The sequence below is a fragment of the Eurypyga helias genome, unplaced genomic scaffold, assembly GCF_000690775.1.
Source record: "Eurypyga helias isolate BGI_N326 unplaced genomic scaffold, ASM69077v1 scaffold40486, whole genome shotgun sequence".
In the NCBI taxonomy this organism is placed as follows: domain Eukaryota; kingdom Metazoa; phylum Chordata; class Aves; order Eurypygiformes; family Eurypygidae; genus Eurypyga; species Eurypyga helias.
In genome coordinates, this window is record NW_010256699.1 from 6,136 (window position 1) to 28,669 (window position 22,534).

General features: G+C 37.9%; 1 protein-coding gene across 1 annotated transcript; it reads right to left on the reverse strand.

The window, feature by feature from the left end:
• Positions 1-1,575: 1,575 nt before the first annotated feature.
• Positions 1,576-22,427, reverse strand: LOC104511232 (nucleolar protein 4-like; the record flags this gene model as incomplete). Its single annotated transcript, XM_010153756.1, has 6 exons — positions 22,383-22,427; positions 16,103-16,175; positions 15,703-15,764; positions 15,212-15,391; positions 14,279-14,470; positions 1,576-1,689 (listed from the first exon to the last, which is right to left on the reverse strand). Coding segments are annotated over exons 1-6 (666 nt in total), but the record flags the coding sequence as incomplete, so codon positions are not given.
• Positions 22,428-22,534: the final 107 nt, after the last annotated feature.

Sequence of the window (22,534 nt, forward strand, 5' to 3'; positions counted from 1 at the left end):
AAAGAGAGGAGAAAGGAAGCACAACCCAACGCTGCTTTTTGTAGGCAACTTTGATACTTCAGCATCACACCTATAATTAAGATGATCAGTTTGCAGCCATTCTGCCTACAAATTCTGAATCCTGTAAGAAAAAGTGAAGACATCTCTCTGCCCTGAACAGTAATGGCTACCAAGTCCTTAGCTTTTGTACTTTTGTCTACAGTTTTAAAATTGTTTTTCTTTCAACAGCTCTGTTGCCCCCTGCAGAGTATTATGGGACACTCATCTAAATCACCCAAAACCCCTTGCTCACCCTGAACTGAGCCACGATTTTTATGATTACTGAAGACAGGTTAGTCTCCAGCCAGTGCAATGAAAGCACCTGATGTTTCTGAAGCCTCTCTAGATCTCTCTGGGGTAAGCACATCGACTTTCTAGGGTTTTTTTGTTTGTTTGTTTACATTTTGGTTAGTAATTGTTACCAAAAAATCAGAGAGCAATTGAGAGACTATAACACCTGCACAGTCTGTAGTAGCACCACTTCTAAACTAAGGCATACTTAACACATTTTGACACCCCATGTGATTTGTAAATCTTAAGGCGAATGTACTGCAATTATGACAATGCTATCAAAAAACATAACAGCAGAAAGAAATAGCAATATCCAGTCGCAGCTCCTAAGCTATGAATATTTTAAGGATAGTAGTAGGAATCGTTATTCAGCTAGGGCAGGACCTGGAAGAACTCAACAGACTATGTACATTAAAAAAATATTCTTTTAAAATATTTTCTTTTCCACAAAAAGAGTTCATCTACCATGGCTGAAGCATATTTTGCAACAAGTGAGATATTTGACTTCATGAAAATCACAAAGAAAAATAAAACAATCATCTTTGTAATAAAGAATGTAAGACATTCACTGTATCCATGAAGCAACTAAATAATCAAACCCTGGAACGAGCTACCAGCTTGGTTTTAAAAAATTGAAAGAAAACATGCAATTCTCAGCAAGTTAAAAATAATTAAATCCTAACATGCACTAGAATAATGAGATAAGAAAAAATAAAATAAATATTGATGGGAGCTTTAAAAACTCACTAGTAAGGTAATTGACAGCATTTTGGTATATATCACAATAACTTTTCTGTTTCAGGCAAATAGGTATTTTCAGAAACACACTATTTCTCCTTACATTTACAAATGCATACACATTTTGAAAGAGAATATGTGCACAGATAAACACGCTGACTCATGGATACATGCATCATTTCTATTATTTAAATTGTATCTACTGTATGTTCTGTTACTTTAAACTTTAGTATGCAGATCTGCCCTCAAAATCTACAATCCTCAGAAAGAAAACATATAGCTTTATCCAGCTGGACATTATAAATATACTAGGTACACTCACACAGCTTATGTAAATAAAGACAAAGCCATGCTTGTGTATTCATTTAAAGAACTACAGCTTTTGTATTTTAATTATTCTTGCACGCAAGAAACGGGATCGCACCACCCTTCTGCATGGCATCCTACGTAAATGAGCCCAGCGCATATATAAATATGGACGTGGTAGACCCCCAAACAACACAGTACCTGCTGTCTATCCAACCGCATCCTTTTTGCAGCATTTCTGCTTTCACTCTCACAGGCGGAAGCCAGGATACTCTCTGCAACTGCTGAAGTAAGGTGTGAGGGAATAGGTCGTGACTATGAGAGAAAAAAAGAAACACAGAAATTATTTCTAGCATAACCCACGATATCCTTTTTCAAAGCACACAATACCATCACCTAGGCAGGAAAGTCCGCTCATTGAAATGTAGTTTATACCAACAAAACAGGGAAAATGGAACTTGTAAAGATGAAAAATGAAACTAGTTAGATGTTAAAGCTGCAGCTGATCCATAGATCCAGGAGAAGCCCTTTCCCCCCACAGCTCTATTGTCCAGTATGCTTAGTCTGGCTCATTAAGCTGTACTTTGAACAGACAGTGGCATATTCTCTGCGTTCCAGCAGCACCCTGGCCGTCTGGTTCTTGTTAAGAAAACTGAAAGGCTTTTTATTCTGTACAGCATGTGACAGAGATGAGTAGTGGTTTTTTTATAGTCATAAAAAAACCAAAACAAAAAACCCCAAGTGATAGGGTTGAAACATCACTCAAAACATAACAGATTGTCAGAACATTTCAGAGCAGTCTCAATCTGTACTATATGAATATTTGCATTCCTTGCTGCAACATGACTGATGTGATTAAAATGACTTTAAAAAAATCTGTTTTTCTTTTGATAATGCCAGCCTTCCAACAATGTAGATGTTTTGTGGTTCTCCTAGATATGAGTAATTTTCCTGATTCAAAAGTCTCATCATTAATTTCATAGCATTTACATGTTTTAGGTTCAAGTTGCAATGAATGCCCCCAAAACAAGGGAATGCTAAAATCTTTTTGGCTCCACTGTTGGTAATGAACTCAAATATGTTCTTCCCTACCATTTCCTTAAGCATATTTACACACCGTTTTTTCCTATTGACACGCAAAACAACCTTTCTGAAATATGAAGCTCATAATAAAACTAATCTTATCAATATACAAAGATATATCTTCACTACCAAGAAAATAAAGAAAGTTGGGATAACACCGATACTGATATACATATAATCCCATTCCAGAGACTGCAATTTATTGAACCAGGTTCTGAACTTTCATAAATTTTCAAAGCTTCGTTGAACTCAAAATTACTATGTAAAAACTTATACCTATGGTGGAACTGGCCATATGTGTGCAGGTTTGGGGGTGGTTTTTTGTTTGTTTATGGGGGCTTTTGGTTATGGGTTTGTTTCCCTCCACTCCCCCACCCCTCACCCCTAGAGTTAAACCTTTTTACTCCCAAAAGCATAAATATGAACTGGCTATGAAATGTCAGAGTTTTGGAAGCAAGTTTTGAAGTATTCCCATTGAGTGCTTAGACAACCTTAGAACAGATTCATTTTATTGGCTCAACTGATTTTATGGTTTTCATAACATTCTAGAAACTGAGAGGCCAACCATTGCTAGTATTACATTTTCACCTTTAAAAATTAAAGTCCATTTATTGATTTTGGATGTGCTCTGCAGAATGCCAATTTTTTATCTGACACTGTACTTTCTCTAATGCCCTGGACTACAGTCTGTCTGGGACCAGAAGCTGAACTAGCTTTTAGACATAGACGGGGATTTATGGGTCTCCCTTACTAGTGAAATAAGCTTATTTCTCCCCACTCATACAATTCCAAGCTCTCTGGCATCAGCGTAACACAGCTGCATAAGACAGAGGCTGCAATGCTACAACAAAATACACTTGGGTTGATTTGAAAGAACAAACTATAAAATTTGTTTCCACTGTTGAAAATAAATCAGTTGAAGAGATGAGGGACACTGAAGTTAAACCCTGGTGGCATTACAGAAGTTAGCATTACAGTACAAGCAGACACCCTTTTCAGAGCTCCAGAGGAGGGAGGACGTTTTTCACTGACAAAGCGTTATATTTGTTATTTGCCTCCCTAGAATGGTGATGTTACTCTGAACTCATTATTGCATCACTTAGCCACACTAGATCTCTCCCTGTATCGGTGGCCAAGTATCACTGCGCACAGGCCACTGGTTTATGTGGTCCTCTAGCAGCGGCCACACACCGATATTCTTGAAAAATGGTGAGTAAACAGCTGGTTAACTCCTCCAGCTCAGGTCTGTAATCAGAACTATAACTATACATCAACAAATTTTTAGAATGTGACATGACCCAAAAAATTTAGTATTCCAACCAAAAAAGTAAAATGAACTCAAGTTCCCCCCGCTCAGTTGTTTATGGGAGAGAACGGGTTCACTGAAGTGGTTTATAATGTAAAAAATAGGGTTACCATAAAATTCAAGCAGTCATGTTTTTCTCTGAAAAGGAGTGCAGTGGCTATGTGTTCACTGTTGAAATATTGAACTCAAAGTTAGTATCTGCAAAAATGAGGAAATCTCTAGGTAATGGAGTATCTTCCTCTTGAAATATGGGTTAACTCATAATTTCTCTCACTCATCTCTGCAGCTGGCTGTTGATATATTTGTGTCAAGAACTATCTAGAGTGAACCTGAGGGAGAATATGATGACTGCACAGTTGAGTCACCTGGGGAGTAAAATACTGTAACAAAGCACAGGAGAAAAATCATCTGATTAAGGTTCAGGTTCTATCAACTTAACTCAGGCAGAGCACTAGTCTGGCATTGACTGAGAAGATGAACAGAGTCCTCTGTCACTAGAAGTAAAGCTGTTAAAAGAGGATTTTCTGTTCCATGAAATGCCATATCTGTGAAATGTCAAAAAAACCAATTTTGAAAAGCCTTGCCTAAGAGGAAAAAAAATGCTTTGAAATAACCACTTTTTAAAAAATGTTTTTAAATAAACTGAATTAATAGTCCTATCTTTTCAGCTCAGAGGCCCCTTCTTGGTTTAGCGTAACTTCCTCATCTTCTATACTGCTGATTATTCATGATCTCTGTCATGACTACCAGCTATAAAACCACTCCTGTAAGAAGCTCTAGCAACCCAGTCCTGGTGGGGTTCTTAACACTTCCCAACGCCCTACCCAAGGGTGAGACACAAAGGCCTTGGGAAACACGGCAAAAGCAACATCGTTCAGTTCTGCGGAAGGAAGCCTGCGGATCTCAGCCAAATCAGTGTTTCCTCAGTTCCCAGGCTCCCCTGTGCAGAGATGGGTGCTGGTTCCTGCATGTTTGGGGCTAGAGCAGGAGATGAGAGAGCCAAGGAGTCCTTATTTCCAAGGGCTGGATCTACAACCTGCCCACTGGAGTGGCAGGAAACCAGGTTTTATTTTACTGGAGTATGTCCAAGCAGAAACACTTTGATAAACTAACATTTCTTGAGGGGGGGGGGGGGGGGACACATTATCAAAAATTCCTGACCAGCTTTAACTGACAAAATGCAACACCTAGTGTTATTTGATATGTAACATTCATAGCCCCAGGCTAGTACTTTTTTCACTTCACAGTGATGTAAAGCAGAAAATAACTATGCTGAAACTACCTCTGTGTGAAACAAGAGAAAAGATACAAGCCTCTGAACTTTAGTCTCCCGAAACAAGAGATTCACATGACAAAATCAGAAGGCAGGATAACATTTTGTCATTTTGAAACGATAGAAAGCAAAGAGGCATGTGAAAATTTTACAATAACTTTCAAGTAAATAGACAAATAAAACTAAGAGGGAATCTGGTGAACAGCTTCATACAGACCTTCTGAGAAGACTACATGCCTCTGTCTGTCACACAGCAGCAGCATACAGAATTCCTCTGTATTTACTTAAAAACCCAATACTTCTCGTGACTGCACTAAAACAGCAGCCAGGTTTTTAAACACACATTGTTCTTTGGCTTTGTACATCTCCTCAGCTGGCCACAACTAACGTTCAGCCTCTAACACGATGTAGGCAAAGAGCACTTCGACAAAAGGTGTAAGGGGAGCTTGCTAGATTACATGTACACGCAGATGCCTCTGTTTCTAACATCTTTTGAAGCGACTGACATTCGGGAAGTGGTTGAAATTCCCTCAGTAGCCCAAGGGCGCTGGCCAACCACCTCCAGTCCTCTCATATTTTAAACTGCATTTCAAGGCAATTTAAACCTGATTCTTGAGACCACCACAGAGCCTGTAGATAACGATGACAACAAAGCAACAAGCACACTAACCACCATACTGGACAGGAACTTTTGCATGGTTTCCAGAGAAATCCTTTTAGTGCAAATTGATATGACGACTACTTTATACACTCATCCTCTTACCTCCTCCTGAAGAATATACAAATTATTGACAGATATACTTTTGCGGTTTTCTTCATGAAAAATCAAATTAGCCAATACTTCTTTGTAGTCAAAATAGCTGTTGGTCTGCTTTAAAGAACACTAAAGCTAATGAAGATTTTTCCGTGGCTTTGCTGGTCTTTAGATCTGGCCCTTAACCACCAAAGCATCTTACAACAAGCCTTTCTGGAGTTATGGAGTAGTACTGCAAGGCTGCTGATTTTTTTTGTAGCTCAAATCAGAAATCCTTGCCCCAGAGCCTCTAGAAATTAGCTCTATTAGTAGGATCTCTGATTCCTTAACATAAACGAGACTAGAACTTTCAATATGCTGCAAAATACCCATTCGCAGTTCAGCAACTGTATACAGTATCATCAGGTCTTCTGTTTAAAGTGAGGTACCTTTGCAGTATCTTCATGGGTAAGCATGAACCTTCATGCAGTATCATCAACATATCCTTATTTACATAGTCACACAATTCCTGGATTTCTATATTGAATCTAAAAAACTGCTATGTTCTAATTGGGAGAGGACTTTTTACAAGAGCCTGTAGTGATAGGACAAGGGGTAATGGGTATAAATTGAAATCAGGGAGGTTTAGATTAGATGTCAGGAACAAATTCTTCACAGAGAGGGTGGTGAGGCACTGGAACAGGTTGCCCAGAGAAGCTGTGGATGCCCCATCCCTGGAAGTGTTCAAGGCCAGGCTGGATGAGGCCTTGAGCAACCTGGTCTAGTGGAAGGTGTCCCTGCCCATGGCAGGGGGATTGGAACTAGATGGTCTTTAAGGTCCCTTCCAACCCTAACCATTCTATGATTCTATGATTAATTTCAGGTTGGAATTTTGTGTATAAATCTACCAATTATTGATATAATAGATTGATTATTTCAGTCTAAACCACTAGGAGCAGTATATTCACCAAAAAAGAAGTTTGCAATTTGCTGTACGTGCTGTCCTCCTGTGGTTAGAGATCTGCTGCCTCTGAAGTTACTACCCTGGCATTTTCTGTGAGATACAGTATTTACTTACAAACAGAAGCCAAAGTTATCATACAGAAGCTTGATCTAGATACTCTCATACTTGTTACAGCGGGCTGACTCAGTTCTGAAAAAATACAGCTATCTATGATGTCAGATAATGGGCACACATGCACACCTGCTACAATGCCAATCTTCATAACCTGACATTTTTGCATAAATATGACCTTCTTATTTTAGGCCAAGTAGTATTGAAAAGGAGATCTTGCAGTATAAAACAGTTGCAAGCACATAAACATATGAGTTACTTCATTTCGTTCATAGAGACCCTAATATAAAGGTATGAACTCTAATATAAATGCATGAAGAGAAAATATTAACAAAATATTAATTAATGCATTAAATATTAATGTGTGAATAAGAAAATGCTAAATATTATATTTAAAAATATTAAAACGTAATTAATTAGATTACTAGTCAAACCTGGGGAAAAAAAAAAATAGTTCCAAGCTTTCCAAAGTGACTGGCCATCAGAAGGTGAAAGATGAATGTCCAAGATGCCTCACTGACAGTAGCCGATTATTTCCAGAGGCATCACTGAGCACTGCTTTGCATGCTGGGCTCCTAACAACATGATACTTCCTAGTGCTCTCCTGCATGTCAACTTTTTCCTCAGGTGTGGTAAGACCAGATCATTTCCAACATGAAATATTGCAAATATACCACAACTTTTTCATAATAACAGTTTAAGATCTAGCACAATGGCTTAAAATCCCAAATGTATTTATAACAGTATGCAAAACTTACATAGCATTTTTTCATAGGAAACATCCAAAATACTTCACAAGACAGAATCTCTTCAAATGGTATTTTTTTACTCGGTGTAGTGAAGTGAAATTCATGACACAGAACTGTTCTACATTGCACAGTTACAAAGGATTCAGAAACCTTTCCACAGAGTATTTTTTAAATTTACAGAAAGAAGTACAGTACTGCACTCTATTGGATGTACTTTTATAATTGTTAGTGAGTACAGGAACGTGAAATATGAGCCACCAGACTGGCATTTTAATGCTTGCAGCACTGCATTTCAAGACTGGGTTTTGATATATTTTGTTCAGGCTTGCAGTCTTGTGATACATACTCTAACACCTACTAAGGAATTCAAAGAAATAACTAGAAATATTTTCTTAAATGGCAGAAAAGGCTTTTTCAAACATTCAGTGATGTTCACATCACTAAGTTTTCAGCTTTAAAGTATATTTAATCATAGAATTACAGAATGATTTGGGTTGGAAGGGACCTTAAAGACCATCTAGTTCCAACCCCCCTGCCATGGGCAGGGACACCTTCCACGAGACCAGGTTGCTCAAAGCCTCATCCAGCCTGGCCTTGAACACTTCCAGGGATGGGGCATCCACAGCTTCTCTGGGCAACCTGTTCCAGTGCCTCACCACCCTCTCCGGGAAGAACTTCTTGATATCTAATCTAAACACTGAAACACTGTGTCAAACATCTTGATTATGACAACACTTAAATATATCCATATGGATCTTAAAATATCCATATACCTGTCTAAATGTTAAGCCTGTGCCATGTTACAATATCACCAGTCTGCTGCTGCTGTGCCTACATATGGGGCCAGGTCTTGCTCCACTTACTCAAGAGAGCAGTTTCAGAGGGGCTAGTGGAAATTTTAAATTACTGCCATGAACAACAGAAAGAATATCCATCTGACTTTATCCACTTAAAACTCAAATATTTTGTTTGAGCTTGTCATCTAGGCTTCTTTTTTGTTTCACTGAAAAGGTAGCTATCTTCACAAGCTGACTCATGGGACAGCTGGAGACAAGGCAGGTCTCTGGATTTGTCCACCTAAGTGCTTCACTGATTGCTAAGGGAGCCCAAGTCACCTAATTTCTCTAGCAAACTTAAGTAAGACTACCTCTATCCCAAATTTATCTGGTATTTCTGACTGACAGAGAATCCCAGGAATCGTCATGCTGAACTAACTCCTCCTGAGTTAGGTAGGGATTGGATTGGACACTCCAATAGCAGTTGACTAGTAAAACTCCAGAGGACAAGGGAAAACCGAGTCTCATTTAACATTATTTCCTGTTTCTCCTACACAAATACACTGAACTGGCTCCCTACCCTGAAGCTACTGGCACAAAACAGCTAATCAATAACATGGCAGCAGAGGTCTCAGTCTAAGTCAGAATCACAGCCTAAGAAAAACTGACATATTTACTACATTTTTTTCTGCTTTCAAGCTTACAAGTAATCAAGGTGAATATTCTTTTACCTCGGATTTTTTTTTTTTTCCTACATCAGAACTTATTGCCATTTTGGAAGGGATTGTTTTTCTTCTAAATTCAATAAAATGTGAAACAAATGTCAAAATTGCATTTTTATCTTTTCCTCCCTCACAGAATGTATAAGACTAATTACTACCAGGTTCTAGGTATTTTTCATTTTTTAGTTTTCATTCTTTTTCTAAATATCATGCCTTTGTCAAAGCTAACTTCTTCACATTTTCCAGGGTTACTAGAAAAAAATGTACCTTCTTCCACCATTTACTCTTCAGAAATTGCCTATACTTGCAAAAGTTATTGACAAGCAAAAGGCATCTGAGGCAGATTTAAAAGGCAGTTCTTAAAAATCATATAAGTATTCACTTCACTGTTTAGTGGGGGAAGAAAGTATTTAAGAGCCTTAGGGAAACTGTTTCTAGATTTTTTTTTTTTCCTAAGAATATGTAAGACCTAGTGGAAAAAGGTCAAAGTTTGTCACAGAGTAGCTTCACCCTTTTTCAACCAGGTTGCCCATCAGACTGACATAAGCCAACCACTGTCAAACAAGGGTGAGAAAAGAGAAGTGGCCCATCAACAGTTTGGGGTATAGTACAAAGCAACAACTCTGTTGTTATTTGTAGATCTTCATGTAACTATTCCTGTGATAATTTTCTTAAGGCCTCTCAGTTTATTAATCAAGATTAGGTACGCATCCCTGGGCCCACAGACTCATCTTCCTGAAAATGCTTATGACCTTTCCAGCTATAAAAGGCCTGGAGGACTGAAAAGTCACATGACCGCGACAGCAGCTGGACTGTTCAGAGCTAAATTAAATAAATAATGAAAGCTTCCTCTCTCTAAAGCTAAAACTTAAAGACAGAGGCTAGATATCTATCCTGAGAAATCTTAACAAGGCAGATTTCAGAAAACATCCCCCTTCTGAAAACTAGTCCCCACCGCAGTTGCTCAATCACAATACAGCAGCACTAAAGGCACTAGACAGATTTAAAACATGTCAATCAACACGTGTACAGTTGCAAATCGTTAAAACACCTCTTGCAGCCAATTGGCACAACCAAACGACAGAAGCAGTGAAAGACATAGAGCTTGGTTATTTGTTATTGAGGCTGGCGATAGGACAGAAGGAGCTGGGATGAACAACACAAGGATCTAACCGAGGGACTGTCTTCAGGCATAGTGTGACTTTTTCCTTCTTCTCTGGCCATTCAAATTTTCCTTCAGACAATGAAAACCACTTATGGCTAGCCTTTTCTCTCCAATATATAACAATAACAGCACCACCACCACTCTTCGATACTGCTGCTTTGTATTACGGTAGTGTCTAGGATGGAGGGTTTCCTTCTGCTTGAACATAAGGAAGAATCCCTTGGTGAATGAGAGTTTAAGACCTTGATCTCGCATTGGGATGCACATAGAAAAAATGGCATATCTGTGAGAAAGATACCGGAAGGTGCAGTTTCAGACTGAATGTAGTGAGACTGTTGAAAGGAGATCGTGAAGATGAGAGGAAAAAGATAACAGGAAGAAAATGTAATTAAGTCAATTCAACACCATTTCATTATTTCTAACATCTAAATTTTTTCTGGACTGTAACTAAACAAATACATACCTCACATCCTCAGCAGCTGTTTACTATCTTTAATTGGCACTTTTCTATAGATACAGTGTCTAGGACAAGTCTAAAAGGATGGATTTTAAAAAGATGACTGAACAAAGTAATTTGACCATTTTTAGGGAGAAAATTTATCTTGTATAGCATATATAAGTCATAAAACAATGTATATAAAGGAATTTTCATTAATATCGGACCTTGACAAAGAGGCAGTCATTTTTCTTTTGCTTATGGTCTAACAAAGAGAAAAAGGAAGAATTTCTTTAAGAACATGAAGAACTTCAAGACATTCAGAAAGTGTTACAGGTGGAAGCACAACCTAAAGATCCCATCTAAAAGGCACCGATTTCAGGACTTGCCACTCTTCCCTCACAGGGAAAGATTCTGAGCAAGACCATACAATTTGTAAGAGAACACTCTAACCGTTCCATAAGCAAGAGACAACAGGAGGAGAAAAACGACCTTATAATTCATGAGAAAAACTCTGATAGTGCCTTGCTGAGGGACATGGTTGTGTCAGAATAAAAGGAAAGTGGCACAATTACAAACTGAACAGTCAAATGAGGAAAGCCATTTCCAGTGTAGTAAAGGAACTCCTCAAAGGAGTATTTGTAACAAGAAGCTATGCCAGCTGTCTTGGAGTCAACAGACAATTATCTGTCACAAGGAGAAGCAGAATAACTATAAGCAATTTCTTAAAAATATTAATACTATGAAACATGTTAATTAACAATATGAACACTCATGAGACTGAGACTTTCCCATTGCCTCAGAGCTAGAACTGGCCTGTTATGCAGCAAGAACTGTCGTTTGGATTACAGATCACAAATAACTGACAGAAGTAGGCTTCAGGCATGCTTTTTCATCTTTATCATGCAGCCTTACACTGATTTAACTTAGTGTTTACATTTTCTCTTCACTTTACTATATGATGTTGTAGATAGCTGCACCATTCCACACCCAGTCTGAGCTGTCATATACCATACATGAGATTATTCTTTTTCTCTTCCAACTACATGCCCAAAACGTAGCATTCTGAACCTGAACAAAATGAAAAACTTGTGTTTAATGTGTCTATAGCAAAAGGCATCTCCCATGGAGATTATTATCTGACATCCTATTTAGTATAACAACAGTAGCACTATTGCTCCTGAGGAGATCATTATCCTGTTTTGCTATATTTGAGGGTAGCACCTGATTCAAATCAACACCGGCATGTTCTTTCATGACTGTTTGGAGCAAATTTTATTATCTGGAGGAAGCAACTCTGTCAAAATTGTACTAAGTACATGCAAAGGAATCAGTCAAGCGCCTCTGTCCATGGTAGGAGATGGCAGATACATATATATATAATCAGGAGATGCTGATACAGTAATTTAGAAATGAGAAAATAATTAAAGCCAACAAATGGATATGTATTACATTTCAGAATAATTCAAGTCAAATACAAAACATCACTTAGTCTCTTAGGAAGTTAATGGGAGTTCCTCCAAAGACTTTGGCTCATGTTCCTACCCGTGAACCGAGAAGCAGGACAAATTTCCCTTCAGGCCCAAGAGGACTGAAACCTTTGGCATGAGTTCCAGTGTCTTGTCACTTCCATTCATGGGCACCAATGTCAATATTTTTGAGGGTAATTTGTTTGCTTAAAAAGAAATAAAGCCCATCATAAACTGTCGTGGAACATTATAAAAATAGGGAGTATTTCTGAACTCTAAAGATTGCCTATTTGGATCAGGTTCCTGGTAATCTCTGCTCATTTTCCCTTCCCAGGAATAAAATCAATCCTGCAACCTTTATTGATATGAAAGTAACATTTGCAAACGTGCACTAAAGTCAAGTCAACCTAGCTCTTATCGGTCAGAGCCTAAGCCCCTTATTCATATTGAGAAACAGTTGTGCAAGTCTTTCAGATGACAAAAAATGAGCTAGTTTACATAAATGCTCATCAGTGGGCATAATGACAGTAATGAGGCCATAAATTGGAACTGTGAGGAGACTTGAGCATAGCATCAGCTATTTTTGTAAGTACATTTGATTGAAAAGTACCGCAAAATAAAAATATTTACCACCATGAAAGCTGAACTTGATGGTCCTGAATTATTTTCAGCCAGAGTGAGTAGATGCAACTTATTGCTACTTACTATATTGCAGAAAATATTTAATTTCTGGTTTTCCTTCTTTTATTTTGGAAGGGTATTCAATCTGACATGTACACCACCAGTCAATCTTTGGCACTTTTATCTGTACAGATGTCCTTTATTCTACCTGTCTCACTTCATCTTTGTTCCCATTGTTCAGAAACAGTGTTATTCCAATGTTTCAATAATAAAACCATGCAGTCAATTAGAATCACAAACATATACAAAAATTTAGTTTGTCTTTACTTTTTGTGTTACTCAACAGTGGTCTTACCCTACAAATAAACCTTATATCTTGTTCTTAAAAGTGTCACTTAAGATCTTAAACAACATATGGAAATCATAAGTATTCTGCAGAGACTGCAGGAAAGATAAAGACAAAGAAAGACACAGTAAAATTCAATCATCGCCAATATTTTTTAATGTAATCAATGGGTTTGCAGATGATTTGTTAAAAAAAAAATGATATGTTTAATCATTAAATGATACCTATTTGTAACGATGAGGTGGTTTTATTGTAATCCAAAGGCCAGAGAGAGAGTTAAAACACGTCAAATATAAGGTGTGTAATTACCTAGTTTCTTCTCACTTTCCTTGGTTTTGGAAATACGAAAGTTTTTAGAGATAAAGAAGCTGCCAATTGGAAAGAAGACTTATTATTTATCCATTCTTTTGCTAATGAGTAATATTAAAATATTAATGTCTGAAAACGCTGACATTTGTATACCATCGTAGTTTTCATGATCTTTGGTTCAATTGCGACTACTAAACTGTTGGGATGCTCAAAGTGCAAGCTTGATGTCTGTGTTTTAGAACCAGTTAAACACCGATATATAAAACTATTTTGCACACCTATATATCAACGGAAAGATTTCAGAGGACTAACTTTCACTGTTAGGTAACAGGCTAAAATGTACAAGAAACACCCAAAGCCAAAGCTGGTGTGATGTTACTACACTGGGCATTTCCTTGGGTATAGCACCTCTCTAGCAGGATCTAATTTTTACAGAGCTCACAGAAATCCAGTTAGCAGAGGCATTTTAAAGAAAAATCCATCTTACTGCCAGGTTTTTTTCAAGCAAAAATCTCTAACTGTAAACTAAGGTAGGAAATAGTTCACTATATATGCCACCACTTGGTTTCCCTCCTCATGCCTTGCTTTGTTTTTCTTTTCCTGTACATCCATAATAGTTCATCTAGTGAACTCTAGTGTCTTAAGTAATTTTTAAACCAGCGAACAAAGGGAATAAATTCAGGAAGAATGAAGGAGGGAAAAAGAAACCTCTGACCTGGTATCACCAAAAAAATAAACAAATGAAAAAAAAAAAGACACTAAGATGAAAACAAAATAGTGCCATGGATTTACATATGGGGTTTTGATGGAAACTAGGGCTGGGTTTTAAATCAAAACTCACCATCTCAAAACCACTTCTTTTCATCCGCCTGCAGGACTTGAGGTAAGTACGTATGCGTTTTCTGGCACGCTCTTGATACTCAGGGAATTGTCGCCTGCATGAGTCAATGATAGCCTGGATCTTTTCTTTGGGCTGCTTAGAGATTGGGACCATTCGGTCCAAGTTTTCATCTACAAACAGCCTGACAAACATCTGTTGGCAAGAGGGAGACAGAGGAGATGGGTTTGGAGGGCGGCTCTCTTCTCTTCCTAGCTTCCTGTCTTGATTACTGATAGGAAGACATTTTTTCTATCCACTGAAGAGCTTTGCAATGGGAAGCCAGAAATATTAAGCAAACAGTTCTTTAAAGGGTTATTTGTGGGGGGGCTGATTAAAAAAAAAAAAAAAAAGACAAGAAAAGAATAGTCTATAGGGTACAGAACTTGTGAGATAAACCAGAACAGATTGTGAAAATAGGCACTAAAGTTTCATAATTAACAATAAGCTGTGATTGCTAATCATTTTATTGAACTGAATCTCACTTTCTCTTTGTTTGAACAATTGCTTGTGTTTTCATGCATAATTATATACACTGGGAAAGCAACAGAGAACAGCTGACCACTGGAATGGTCTCCTGATAAACTAGCTACAGACCCTTCCCATTCAATGGGCGAACATGCACATACACACATCCACGCACGGGCGCACACACACACATACAGAACAAAGCTTTGTTTTCCTCACTGGTAAAGATGGCACTCTGCCTTAAAATTCTAAATAAAACACAGTAAATCTGTCGTCTGTTGGCAAGAGTTTAATGTGCATTAAAATAATAATTGAAATAAATCCTGGAAATAAAATTAATGTGCCTTTAATACTGTCAAACTTACCCATAAATAACAATGTAAAATGAATAGTAGGAGTGGACGAGACAACAAGCGCAAGAGGACTTACGTTAAAAGCTTTCAGTCGCTCGGCTTCTACCCCATCTGATTCATTAACCTTCTCAGGATCTTCCTGATCATCATGGTCATCCTCATCCTCATCTCCTCGATTCAGAGACAGATCTTCAGCACCTCTGCCTACGCTCTCATTCTTGCCAGAATCATAGCTTGAATAGCTATGTGCAGGGGACTGAAAACAGACAAAAAGAATATGTTTGTAAAAATTCACCATGGAAATAAGGTCTACTCATCAAAAATGCTTTATAAATATTTAAAGAATTCCATGATTTCTTTTTATTCTTTGTTCAACATAAAGCACTCATAATCCTTATAAGAGTGAACAATTCATAGTAATATTCATTTCAGTAGTTTAAGCAGGCTGTATGGCAAAGATCTCATGTTAACTGTAATTATAACAGGTAATTCATTTGTTAATTGATGTACTGAATGTGCAGCTGGTCACATTTTTTTTTTAAAGTACTACATACACAAGTTTCTTACAAATACCAGCTTCTTTGTATTAGCCAAGATGTAAATAAGGGGTAGTTGATTTGCACAGAACTCTAAAGGATTAAAATTTACACATTTTAAGGTAAAGAGGATTTAAGTTAGAAACAATGATATTAATCCAATCAATATGAAGTATTATAAAAAGCTGCTATAAGTTATTCAAAACATGGAGATCATCATGTTCTAGCTTCACTTGCAAAACCCCAGAATGAAGTAGAGATGTGTAGGTTTGTTGACATTTTGAATGCTCTTGTGAGAATCATATGGTGAAACCATTTTCTGTATCAGCATTCAGAATTTTCCCCTAAATAAACATTCAGCTTTCTGGATAAATCAGATGACCATCTCATTAAAGTGTATCCACTTGTAGGACCAAAAAGCTTTCAATTACCAGTGGTCAATACTGCATTTTTCCTTGCAATATCAAGACTTCCATCACCCGTTTCCTCTGCACACACTTCAAACTGCAGACCACAAAAAGACATCAGTAATAAAAAGCCTTCTACAACTTCACACTTTCAGATCAAAGCTTTCCCCCAGTCACACAAAAATATCAGAGTATCTTCACCAGAGCTGTAAAAGATTCACGTTTAGGTAATTCAGAGCACAATTTTACTTCTATAATATTTTAGTTATGTAATGTTTCAATGTTTTTCTCTCTTGCTTCAAAGCATGCTCTAGTCTACTAGCTTCAGAGAGTCCTGAAGCAGGTGCTACATGAACTTCACATACAGGCTTTTCTTAGGTGCTTCATGCATAAATGTCACCAAAAGTCAGAGGCATAATGCCTCAATCAAAAATACTTTTCAAATACTTAAAATCACGAGCCTTGATCCACATTATGAGCCTCCTAAAATTGTCTTCAATTCAGGGGTGTTTTCACCAATCACAGAAAGTAGCTGGGCAGTGAGGTAGGAGGGAAAAGCCAACAAAACCATTCATCTTTACGGTACACTTCTTGCTTTATATTCTTACTCCAACTTCTTTTCCTTCCCTGTTTTCATTTCATTTTGTGTTGGTGTCCTTTACACCATCGATTTTGCAGTCACTCTCATACATTGCCTTGCCTTAACAGCATTCACACTCCAAGCCTTCCTTTTTTATCTACCCTCACCCAGACTACATTCTCACTGTACAAATCCCCTAGAGTTCCACTTTTTAATCCCTAATGCTGCTAACAACAGATGTTGCAGCCTCTCCCATCCCCTTCCTTAAGAGTCTCTTCACTCTCTAGACCACCCTCCATCCTCTAGACCTTTATAACAGACATGGGGAGAATGAGAAAACTTCAAAAGAAAACAGAAGAGCTAGCCTCTGGATACAAACACCTACAACACACAGATAGCTCAACATCACTTTTTCTCATCCTACAGCCTACAACTGCACAGTTACAAGGCAAGAAATTCAAGTTCAGGATGGCAGATGCGAGATGGCACGAAAAGATAAGACTTGGGAGAGCAGCAAAGAACCTGCTCTTTTTCTTTAAACAGGTATTTTGTTCTGGTGTACAATGAGTATCTACGCTGCTGCCCATTCAAGGAACTCCTCCTTGCAGGAGGTGTTGAATCCATTGAATTATGATGGTCCAGAAGAATACGGCTCCATTCTGTTAGAAGATGATGGCTATAACTTATCAGACTCCCTAGGTATATAAGCAACAGTGTATAACCCGGCCAATGGCTACCAGAAGGCCAACAACTGCACCCTGGTAGCCTGTTATGAAGGAGTAAGAAAAGTGATTTTCCTTGATCCTGAAAAGATTCCCAGAAGCAAAATTTTAAAGGAAGTTACAATTAATTGTTGCAATTATTGTAATTGTGTCCAAGTGCTATGCAGTAGGTCTGACCTAGCCTGCAGGACTTGTTCTTTTGCACTTCTTCGTCCTACCCCATACTACAGCTACACAGCACACTGAGGGCTTCTAGATAATCAAAGCCGTTTCATGTGCTAGGTGCCATACAAAGATGTAGCAAGCAGAAGCTACTGCCCTGAAGAACCCTACTGTCTGAAATCCTTGTTCTGCAAGCACTTGATTTCACATGAGTCATTTCACCAGACTAAATCCAATTAGACTACCCATGCGCGTAGAGTTAAACAGATGCAAAACTGATTTCGGTATGTACATTTGTTTGGGCTGGATGCCAAGACCATAAATATGCACCAGGATTGAGATTGGCTTTTGTGAAGGAAAGAAATTCAAGCCAAAATAGAAAAACAGAATAGCTGTGTGTCTCAAAAATGTAATAGGTTGTTGGGTTTTGGGGTGTGTTTTTGTTTTTTAAGAAAGCATTGCGTACACGCCCTTGTCCAATGTCTTCTCCAAAATATTTATTTCAAGAAAAACTTTAGCATCTTAAATGAACCGTGGAGAATCACATACTCCAAGAAAGTTGCATGGCAGGAATCCATATTTTTTCATTGTGGATTTAAAGACTGTGTACAGTAGCAGGAAAAAAAGGTGGGTTTTTCCTAGCTGTTGTGTCAGCAAACTGAGGGAAGAGGTTACAAAAGCTCAGTTAAGAATAGAATTTCTACCTTTTTCTATTTCTACACAGATGAATGAGTCAGAGAAGAAACACACTGTTCCCTCTCACTTGTGTTGACTCCACAGATCTGCAAAAGCTGATAAGCATTTTCTTTTAGTAATCTTAAGCAGTTACAGTGCTAAACAAACATGGAATAAGTCTTTTCCTTAGTACATGTTCCCCAATTATAGATCTTGCACTGTCCTTTCAAAGGGCTGCTCCCACCCTTGTCAGACAGGAACCTGCTCATTCACATCCCTATGCACCCCTTGACACATACATTTTTATGGTCCTGCAGTGAACTAGACTGGAGAAGTGATCCTGGTTAAAATGTTTTGGTTTGGGTTTTTTTCTGCCAGTCTGTTTAGCACCAGGATCGGTTCTTGATCCCAGCTCACCACCTGAAAGCACAAACCTTTCAGCTGACAGCTGAGTGTGAACATGGAAGGGACATACACATCTCTCTTGACAGCAATGCAAGATTAAAGCAATCGTGGAGTGGAAGCATTACTAGACATAAGGTGTTCCACAGACGAAACCTTTGTGCTTAACAAACGTGGGTTGGACAAGAAAGCGACAGCAATGTAAAACAGAACTTATCCAAGGAGAACAAATGACGCCAAGGCTAAGGCCAAGAGTATTGCATCCCTCAAACATTTAGATGATTATAAAGTTGCCTGAAAAATACCGAAATGTTGATACATACATTCTGACCACTTTGTCCTTGCCCTTTTCTGAGAGTTCCGAGTTCATTACTTTAATCTCTTCCTTGAAATAGCAAGTATCATACACTTTTGCTTTATGAAAATGAAAGTAAAGGTACTTGCCTAACAACCTGCTTTCATGAGCTTGTAAAATGAAATATCAACATCTTTCCAATACATTACAAGTCAGCAACAAAAGTCATCTGACGAAAGGTTAAGTGTAAAACCTTACAATGAAAAACCTGGAGGGACATCACAGTGTCATCTAGTACGTCTTGCTGCCAGAGAACAAGGTCAGGTAATTCCTGACCACTGTTTGTCTGGTTGTTACTGTAATACTTCCAGTGACAGAAATGCCACGCATCCCTCAGATAATCTACACCAGCATTCCACTGTCTTCGGAATTATTGTTATTCTTAAGACTTACCTCAGAGTTTCATAAATGACACTAAGCCTTAAGAATAACAATAATTCTGAAGACAGTGGACTGTCTTCAGAATTATTGTTATTCTTAAGACTTAGTGTCATTTATGAAACTCTGAGGTAAGCCTGTTTCTCTTCCACCTATCTACCACATATGGAGGACAGGTCTATCTGGAAAGGAGCATTCTCTTCCCTCTTTAAAAGAATCCTTCAGGCATTTGAGGCTGTTAGCATGCCTCCTCCCTTCAATCTTCTCTTCCCAATAAATTCATTCATGCTGGGAAAGTCATGTTTTCCAGATTTGCAAACATTCTTACTGATCTGCTCTGGGTGTTCTTTATTTGGTCTGATACTTTCTCAAAGAGCAACTCCCAAAACTCCAAAGTGTATTCCATTTGAGGTCTTTTTACGAAAAATATATTCATTTATTGCTTGACTGATTTCTAATATGCTTATAGCAGGAAAAAGCTTATCACCCTTTTTGCAAGATGGAGTAATACCCCATATATGCAAATGATAGTAATGCCAAAGCCCCAGTTGCCAACAGAAGTCATGCTGTTATTTATGAGAAATTAAACAGAAATAATCCAGAATATCTATAAAAAAATAGCCTACCACAGTGCCCCAATGCCTGGTAGGCTCAAAACTGATGTACGGCCACCAGACATGGTTTGGAGGATGATGCCACATGAACTCATCACAGGAGGCTTCTCGCAGCAACTTAGAGCAATACTCTTGCCTATCTCTGTGAGTGTATGCTACTGGACCAAAGGTTACTCAGTGCCAGAAAGTTAAATACTGAGGTTGGTTATTTGTAATGACCAAAAACTGGAAAAATTGTGGCTTTGGGATTTTTTAAAATTGTCAAAAGGGAACAAAAGACCCTACCTTTTAGTTTAAAAAAAAGTCACTGAAGGAAGCCTACTGTGATTTATTTTTTTAAACTAAGCTTAATTTTTCACATTTACATTATGTTTACATTTACTTCAATAGTTTTACATTTAATTGGATAATGTATAATTCTTTCAGTTGTTACGTTAGATACTCAAACCACAGCACTCCTGTGAGCTGAGGAGATTCGGAGATTTGAAGAGCTGGCAAGACAGTAGCACTGGCCTCCATACTCCATGGAAAGGAAAGGAGTTGTGGAATATTTGCTGGTAGGTAGAGATGAAACACTCTGCTATACATCATTCTCTTTTGGAAATTTCTGTCAACATCTATACAAGTTACTAAGAAAAAAGTTTTGTGAGTAAATAAAACCATGACCTAAAGCTGTCAGAATTCTGCTTGTTCCCTCAGTTGTAACTCTAACTTTTTCTTTCTTCTCTTTCTACATCTTCGTCTTTCCCCCTGTACTAACTGGATACACAAAAATCTACAATTTCAGCAATTACTCTTGCAAATTAGGTATCCAATACTGTCCTCTTAAAACTGTATTTGAAATTTATATTGGTTTCTCAGAATTCCACTTGCTTTCCTGTGAAAACTCCAAGCTTTCCAAATTGCACAGAACTTGCCTACGGGAGGTGGTGGTGGGTTTTGGTTGTGTTTTGGGGTTTTGTTTGTTTGTGGTTTTGTTGGGGTTTTTGTGTGTGTGTGGTTTTTTTACATTACATTTATAATGCAAGTAATATAAATAACACATTAGAAAACATAGAATACATTTGGCACATATGTGTCCTTTTGGTATTGAGATGAAACTATGAATTCAAACATTCCTATCTTTTTCTCCTCCATTCACACAGTAAAACAGAAGGCATAACTAGGAAACTATGGTTCAGCTATTATCCTAAGCAGTCATCTTTCAGTTTTTCTAAAAGGAAATCCATCTCCAATCCATTATTTTTCATTAACAAACCATTTTTTCCACAACTTCTCTTAAATTCTATGCCTTTGTCTCTTCCACACTTCATTATCGCGCTCCTTACGCAGTCCCTTTAAACCTGCGTACTATCATGCATGGGAACATTACCGTCCATCGCTTTTTTCTCATTACAGAAAAAACTGAAGTCTCAAAACCAATTCCAGCATCTCACCATTTATTTCAAGATCCTATTAACCTCATTTTCATAAACTTGTCACACATTTTCTCATCTTACATATATCCCTGCATTTGACTATGACTGGTTTGCTCCCCTTGTTTCACCACAATTGGCCTTTCCAGCTCCTTCATAAAATTTCACCATTGGTAATGGGAAGGCATCATTGTGTATAATTCTGCTATTTGGAGCATGAGGATAACAGCATTTTTACTGGAAGAATGGAGACCTGAAATCTAGGGCTTCATAGGGTTGACTCTGTATGTGTTATCTAACATCTAAAGTGTTGTGGAGTAGATTGTGCAAGACTATTTTTGCACAAAACCTGTATTAGACTGAAATATTAAAAGATCTTTTCTGTTTGATCTGTGTTAACAGTCTGAGCTCCAGAGAGACAACGCATCAGTTATTTACAACAGCAACTAGGAAATAAAAATATTTTTCTCCTGAATTATCTTTGTTGTGGTCTTTTCTCCAGACTCACCGTTTTTACAGTAGTCAATGAGCGAACTGTGACTGTTCTCATAGCTAACTACTTGTTCTTTCTCAGCAGTTACACCGTCTATATCATATTATCTGTTTGCTTATAATATTCTTTGCACCAGACGCACATTTATTAGCAATAAGTAAACTGTAAATTACCCAGCGCCACTCATTCTAGCAGGATTTATCTGGATAGATGGACGTTCAGATAATTGAAAGATAAGAAATAATTGAAAGACTCCCTGAAACACAGATCTTCCTGTGATATATTTTCTCTGTTTAGCTAAAATATAATCTACCCTACGTCTATCCCCACTGGTATTGACTGAAATTATTGAAATACATCACCCTAATAGAAATAACCACAGAAATTAAGTACAGAATAAAAACAGTGAGGCAACAGAATTCTTGGTCAAGTAGAAGAGAAAAGTATATTTTGAGGTAGTAGTTTAATGATCATCTTACTAATTTGTCCACAACCCATCTCTTCTTACCTGATTCAGCACCTTCAGCAAGGCTTCTGCTCCTTCCCCAGCCATTCTGGAGGGGGACAATTTTTGGAGGATCAGAATAAGCGTGTTCCAAACCTGACAAGCCCACCAGTGTCAAAAGTACCACGGCAGAGCCGATTTAACAGAGCAGGAGA